The sequence below is a fragment of the Cherax quadricarinatus genome, chromosome 71 (assembly GCF_038502225.1).
Source record: "Cherax quadricarinatus isolate ZL_2023a chromosome 71, ASM3850222v1, whole genome shotgun sequence".
Lineage (NCBI taxonomy): Eukaryota > Metazoa > Arthropoda > Malacostraca > Decapoda > Parastacidae > Cherax > Cherax quadricarinatus.
In genome coordinates, this window is record NC_091362.1 from 2,977,504 (window position 1) to 2,985,170 (window position 7,667).

Here is a 7,667-nt window from a genome sequence, read left to right on the forward strand (position 1 = left end):
GCAGCTCTCCTATCCTTGTAACTTCCCACCCCTCCACAGTTAATTTAATCCCCTTTCCTTAGGAAAAAAACCCTTCCCTCCATCGGCATCTAACTTCCCCTCTTGCGGAACTCCCCTTCCCCAGAAATTTTCATGCACTCCCCGGCCTGGTCACAGACCGGGCAGCGGGGGAGTTGACCACCGGAACTCTCTCCAGGTAAACTCCAGGTAAACTCTGTTAACTCCTAATCCTTACACAGCATATCCACCCTCTCCCTTCTTTAGTAACTCCCCTCCCAAGCAAGCAACTCCCTTCCCCTCTCAGCAATTCCCCTCTCCTCCCCAAGCAACTATCCTCCCTTCTTGCGGCAGCTCACCTACCCCAGAAATTAATCTCTTCTAGAAACTACCTTTCCCTTCAAATCCTTTCCCTCCTCATCCCCTACTCCTCCCTCAGCTTTTTCCATTCCAGACCTCTCCCCCTTTCCGGCCTCTCCCCCCGCAATAATAACTCCCCTCCATTGCCTTCTCACTTCCCCAGGACCCCTTCCCTCCTAAGACCACTCCCCTACCCACGAACCTACCCCTACACCAATGCTCGGACCAATCCCCCCTGCCTCACTGGCCAGAGGGTGACAAGATATGGGGAGAGGGTGCCAAGTAGGTGGCCCCACGCCCGCTCAGTAGTTACTGAGAGAGTGTTGGCAGTGGCTGCTGTGACCCTCGTACAGCGCCATACTGCCTCAACTTTACACCACCAGTGACTATAGTGCAAATTCTCGAGTTTTATTCATTTGCTCGTGGCTATGTCATTGCTAGACGTATTGCGGGTTATTCCATATAGTTTGCTTTTTTTTTATCGCTGAATATGCATTCATTTGGGTTTATGTAACCTAACCTAGCTACTCATATCTTCGTTTGGTTACTGCCTTCTCATGCACCCTCATACTGCCTCTTCTCTCTCGCGTCGTTTGAGTGCTTGCCTCTAAGTGTCCTAGTAAAGGAGTATACATTTCCTCATAACCATTGCATAGTGCAGCGTGAGATTTAGTTAAAATTTTAGTGTTAAAGGTGGATACCTGGAGAGGGTTTCGGGGGTCAAAGCCTCCTCGGCCCGGTCTGTGACCAGGCCTCACGAATGATCAGTGCATAATAATTTTATTGACAATGAAGATCAAAAGTGCAGTGTGAGTGACTCTCCATGTGCATATATTCAGTGTACACCACAGTGCATGTTTGTGTCCTCAACAGGATGTATGAGATAAGGATACCACTGCCTTACCCAGTGAGCGCATACATGCGTCTGTCTATCTTGTGTATACCACAGCACGCCTGCGACTTATTTATACCAGTGATTATGACCAATAATCCTTGGGAGCTGTGTGTACCATACTGATTATAACCTGTTTGTTCAGGGCTGCGAGCATCCACAGCTTGACTGGCAGGTCTAATCAGGTAAACTCAAACAAACCAGTGTTTTTCATCATCTGTCTTCACTTGCTTACTTGTGCTTACTTGTTAAAGGACCCCAATGGAAATAAGTCACTCTGTCTGAATCTTATAGACACATCCGTCAGCATTTTGGGGGGAATTCTTTATCAAAAGTTTTTTTTACTGTATCAAGGTTTTTAAATACAACTTTGATATTAAAAGTCTTAAGAAGAGAAGGCATATCAACCAAGTTTTCATGGTAAGGGAGAACCAACATATTTTTAGTTGAATAAGGCTGGTTGTCCCTTCTTGGATTGTAAAAAGTATTTCTAGCAATTTTAAAAGATTTATCAATTACGTTTCTTGGGTATTTCAAATCATTACCTATTTCATAAATTTTGGATATTTCCTCATCTATGAACTCTGGACTACAAATACGTAAAGCTCTCAAAAACATTGATGAGAAAACAGACAGTTTAACTCTATCTTGATGTGAAGAATAGAGTTAAACTGTCTGTTTTCTCATCAATGTTTTTGAGAGCTTTACGTATTTGTAGTCCAGAGTTCATAGATGAGGAAATATAAAAAAATTATGAAATAGGTAATGATTTAAAATACCCAAGAAACGTAAGTGATAAATCTTTTAAAATTTCTAGAAATACTTTTTACAATCCAAGAACGGACAATCAGCCTTATTCGACTAAAAATATGTTGGTTCTCCCTTACCATGAAAACTTGGTTGATATGCCTTCTCTTCTTAAGACTTTTAATATCAAAGTTGTATTTAAAAACCTTGATACAGTAAAAAAAACTTTTGATAAAGAATTCCCCCCAAAATGCTGACGGATGTGTCTATAAGATTCCTTGTAAAATTTGCGATAAAGTTTATTACGGTCAAACTGGTTAAATATCGAACTAAGATTAAAACAATATAAATATAGCATTAGAACTGGACAAGATTCCAATGCTCTATTTATTCATGTGAGAGATTTTAACCATCCAATTGATTTTCAAAAAGTTGAGAAAGTTGTATCAAGCAAGTCCATGGTCGACAGGAATATAATTGAATCTTGTTTCATAAAAAGCAGTTTTGACAATAATATGAATATTTCCTTTGGTTTATATAAATTAGATCCATTTATTATTAATAGAATTTGGGAAGAATTTAATAATACATTGGACAAATAATAAATTTTAAAATGCTTAATTCTTGGGTAGAATAGTTAGTTGGATGGGTTGTGTAAAGGACCTGTCTAGTTGGGCCAGCAGGCCTGCTGCAGTGTTCCCTTTCTTATGAGTAGCGTGTCAGGTGTTGCTTTGTTGTGGGATATGATAGTGAGGTGTGGGCTAGGCCCTTTTTATGCCTTCCTCTGTTGCATTACTTTCATTGTTCCTTGATAATGTGAGTAGTCACGAAAGCGCTTGGAATTTCTTTATTCTTTCACAGTGGTTGTTTTGCATATTCTGAAATCACCTGTTTACTGTGATCTTATTGCACACACACACACACACACATATATATATATATATATATATATATATATATATATATATATATATATATATATATATATATATATATATATATATATATATATATATATATATGTGTGTGTGTGTGTGTGTGTGTGTGTGTGTGTGTGTGTGTGGTGGTAAGAAAAAACAATTTGCAAACAGCTTCAGGGAGAACCCTGTCCCGACAGGGCAGGAGTGTCTTGTTCTGCATTGTTTAGATCGCCTGTTTGCGATTGTACTGCATTATAAATCACCCGCCAACACTTGTCCCGCTTCTATCGTCTATTCCTTTTAGTAACTTTTCGTGTTACCTCCTACAAGCGCTCACTCTTTAAGTTAGTATTTCTATGTAAATGCCTAAGTGAACATGTTTTACCAAAATCCTTTCTGCAAAAGATAGATGAGGCTGGCTAAAACACCTTTCGATCAACTCTTCAGGTTAGTGCTTAATAAAAATACCGAGTGTAACAAGAAAAGAAAATGATTTTCATTCAAATGAGAGCCAAGATTCCCCTAAGTTGGCATAACTACCTACCTGATTATATTTAGGGTGAGCTGAAAGAATGAGGCGGAACACTGACAGCAATCATATTAGGAAACTAAATAATTTTAGAGCACAGAGAGGCTGGATTACTCATGCTAACCCGGATTTTGTTATTAACTTGTCTAGTAAAGAATTAAGTAGTGATTAGCAAGAAGCACCTGGGTATGGATTAATTTTCTCTCCCACAACTAGAAATGTTGTGTAGACCTAGCTAAATAGTTTTGTATGTTGGATAAACATGGTAACCTGGCGCATGATGCATTTAATATATGTAAAGGAATGGTCTATGGTACCTTAGTCCGTCCTCTGCTTCCTAGCTGCTATCTAAGATTTATTAAAACATACGAGGATCTCAGTAACGATCAGACCTTGCGTCTCACGAAAGCCGATAAATCTTACTCGCTTGTCATTTTAGAATAAGTTCAATATTATGATAAGATGAACAATTTACTAAGGGATAAATAAACGTACGAACCTCTAACTACGAATCCCATCGAAGAGTTCAACTCTTATTTCAATAAACGACAAATCTACCGTTCTTTATGGACTAATTAATACCCATAAACCCAGCCCGTCCTATTATAAGTTCAGTAGGCTCCATTGCATTCAACCTATCCAAATGGCTAAACTGGTAACACCCATGGTCTGAAAGATTTCGGATGATCACATTAAAAATAATGTTGACGTACAGAGTGGCTCTAGAGATTAAATATATTTACATGAATTTACTCTTGTGAGTTTTGATGTCACATCACTGTTTACTAAAATTCCTGTCCTTGATTTCTGGATAATTCCCTTTTTCATAGGCTTCAATCTCCTTCTATTGGAGGGCTTTACTAAAACTCGGGTTTTCACTCTGAGCTGCGCAGGTTTCAATTTACCAATTTTAATATAGAAACTGTTTCCAATATACTTACCAGGGAATTCCTCTTCTGATCAGCCTCAAACCCTAAATTCTGGTATTTCTTAATAAGAAGTATTTTTTCCATAATATTTGTTGAGTATGGGTAACAATTTGTCATTTTTTAACCTCTACTAGTTTACTGTTTTCCTCTGATGAAAATATAACAAATGGGAACGGCATCTATCTTCATTGGCTGATGCCTCGTGTGAAATGGATGAAACTCTTCTGAATTAGTAACACCAAATTATGGAAGAAAATTCTTCCTCCATAAGAGATGGGTGTCGTAAGTGACGATTAAAATGCCGGGAGCAAGGGGCGAGTAACCCCTTCTCCTGTATACATTACTAAATTTAAAAAGAGAAACTTTCGCGTCTGTTTTTAGGTCACCCTGCCTAGGTGTGATATGGCCGGTTTGTTGAGAAAATTATTATTATTATTAATATTATTATTATTATTATTATTATTATTATTATTATTATTGTTATTATTATTATTATTATTATTATTATTATTATTATTATTATTATTATTATTATTATTATTATTATTATTATTATTATTATGATTATTGTGTTATTATGATTATTTTTATTGTTGTGCTATTATAATTATTAATTTTATCTCATTAGAAAGCACTAAACTCGAAGGGAAAGTTGAAACTACCTTGATCAACATACCCTTGCCGGAATCAAAGATTTTTCTGAAGTTTACCTGAAGATTGTTTCGGATGTCAGTGGCCCGCAGTCCAGCACTAGATGGGTGGCCTCAACAACCAGGCTGGTTGTACAACCTGCAAGCAGTCCAACGTGCTCACCATAGCCCGGCTGATCACAAACACACTTCCCTCTTGAAGACAGCCAGGAGCACCGTCCCTTCCTTGGTTGAAACGTGATTGTTTCCGTATCCTTGAGAGCTTTATAAATAACCCCTACAACCTTACCGTTGCATAATTTATAAAATAATAATAATAATAATAATAATAATAATAATAATAATAATAATAATAATAATAATAATAATAATAATAATAATAATATGTACACTGGACTTTGCTGTTCATCACATGTCTGCCGCCCAGCATGTAAATGCATCATATTTTTAATATTAATGTTAATATTAATTAATACCAAGTTTATTTTATTTTCAGTGTTTAGTAAAATGACTCTTGCAATATGTGTTATCGTATCTTCAAGTTATAGAGAAATATTACACAGATAAATACAAGAAGACGAGAAAGACGATAAAGAACTTATAACAGTTTAATAACACGTGAAATAATTCATTTATATATTATAAAAAAACTAACGTGAGCTGATTATTATTCACGTTTTGGCACAAATCACAACACATCTACTGGGATCACAGAGAAAGTGTGTGCACCATGAACACCATGATGCACGTGCACATGGTGGTGTGGGTCGCTGCTCTTCTCGTTATCCATGTCTCATCTTCCAAGGTAAGTGCTTCTTTCTTCATAAATAATTTCTCATATATGTACCTTTAATACTGACGTTTACCTACTTGAGTCAAGACCCCCCCCCCCAAGGCCTGTTATTGGATCAACAAGGCTGTTACTGCTGGCAACAAGCAACCCAACATACGGACCACAACCTAGCTGGTCAGGCACTGGCTTTAGGTATCTGTCCAAGTCCCTCTTGAAGACAGGCACAGGATTAATGGTAATCTAAACAAATTATGATGGGAGATTGTTGAACTCTCTTCAGACATTGATACTTATTGTGTTTTCTCTCAGTGCACTCACTGCATCCTTGCTCTTCATTGGGTGTACGTTGCATCCTCTGGCCAGTGCTTAGCTTTCATAAGGAGTGATTTCTGTGTGAGAGATTTCGGTCTAGTTCCTCTAGGATATTCCAGGTGCAAATTATGAGACCCCTTTCTCGGCTTAACTCTAAAATGTACAGGTGAAGGTAATTTAAACATTCCCAGTAACTGGGGTGCTGTACCGAACTTACACCTGCAGTGAAGGCCCTGTGTACACTCTCCATATCTACAGTTTCGCCTACCTTGAAAGTGGCTATTAGTGTACAGCAATATTCCAGCCTTAATAGAACAAGTGACCTAAGAGGATCATTACCGGCATGGCATCCCTTGGCTTGAAGGTTCTCATTGTCCATCAATATCATTTTCCAAGCGGTAGTAATAATGAAGCTGTTGTGGTCACTGACGGCGAGATGTATCATCGGATACATTACACCTGTTCTTGAATACTGCACCTGTCACTCTATAAAGCACCTACCATTAAATGAACAAACCCAGATTTATTATACCAATGTATGTCCAGTTGTGAATATATTTAGATTTATGTTAGTGTACGTGCGTGCGTGCACGTGTGTACTCACCTATTTGTGGTTGCAGGGGTCGAGTCCTAGCTCCTGGCCCCGCCTCTTCACCGGTTGCTACTGGGTCCTCTCTCTCCCCGCTCCATGAGCTTTATCATACCTCGTCTTAAAACTATGTATGGTTCCTGCCTCCACTACATCACTTTCTAGGCTATTCCACTGCCTGACAACTCTATGACTGAAGAAATACTTCCTAATATCTCTCTGACTCATCTGTGTCGTAAACTTGGAATTGTGACCTCTTGTTTCTGTGTCCCCTCCCTGGAACATCCTGTCTTTGTCCACCTTGTCTATTTGTGTATGTTATATGTTGTTATCATGTCTCCCCCGACCCTCCTGTCCTCTAGTGTCGTCAGGCCGATTTCACTTAACCTTTCTTCATAAGACATTCCCCTTAGCTCTGGAACTAACCTTGTCGCAAGCCTTTGCACTTTCTCTAGTTACTTGACGTGCTTTATCAAGTGCGGGTTCCAAACAGGTGCTGCATACTCCAGTATGGGCCTGATGTGCACGGTGTAGAGTGTCTTGAACGATCCCTTATTAGGGTATCGGAACGCTGTTTTCAGGTTTGCCAGGCGCTCATATGCTGCAACAGTTACCTGGTTGATGTGTGCTTAGAACATAAGAACATAAGAAAGGAGGAACACTGCAGCAGGCCTGTTGGCCCATACTAGGCAGGTCCTTTACAATTCATCCCACTAACAAACATTTGACCTACCCAATTTTCAATGCTACCCAAGAAATAAGCTCTGATGTGCAAGTCCCACTCAAATCCAACCCATCCCACTCATGTATTTATCCAACCTAAATTTGAAACTACCCAAAGTCCCAGCCTCAACAACCCAACTAGGTAGACTGTTCCACTCATCCACTACCCCATCTCCAAACCAACACTTTCCTATGTCCTTTCTAAATCTAAACTTATCCAATTTAA

At 38.8% G+C, this 7,667-nt stretch overlaps 1 protein-coding gene across 6 annotated transcripts in view; it reads left to right on the forward strand.

Annotated features, from left to right (window-relative positions):
• Positions 1-664: 664 nt before the first annotated feature.
• LOC128700279 (angiopoietin-related protein 7) overlaps positions 665-7,667 on the forward strand; it is a 75,757-nt gene continuing 68,754 nt past the window's right edge. For 2 of the 6 annotated variants that reach the window (XM_070099967.1, XM_070099971.1), the window contains exons 1-2: positions 665-748; positions 5,521-5,829. In XM_070099967.1, coding sequence (XP_069956068.1) covers positions 5,755-5,829 — 75 coding nt within the window. In that variant the 5' untranslated portion in view covers positions 665-748; positions 5,521-5,754. Of the gene's footprint in view, positions 801-1,248; positions 1,435-5,520; positions 5,830-7,667 lie in introns of those variants that run through there. The other 4 variants (XM_070099969.1, XM_070099970.1, XM_070099968.1 and 1 more) reach the window with 4 other exon arrangements.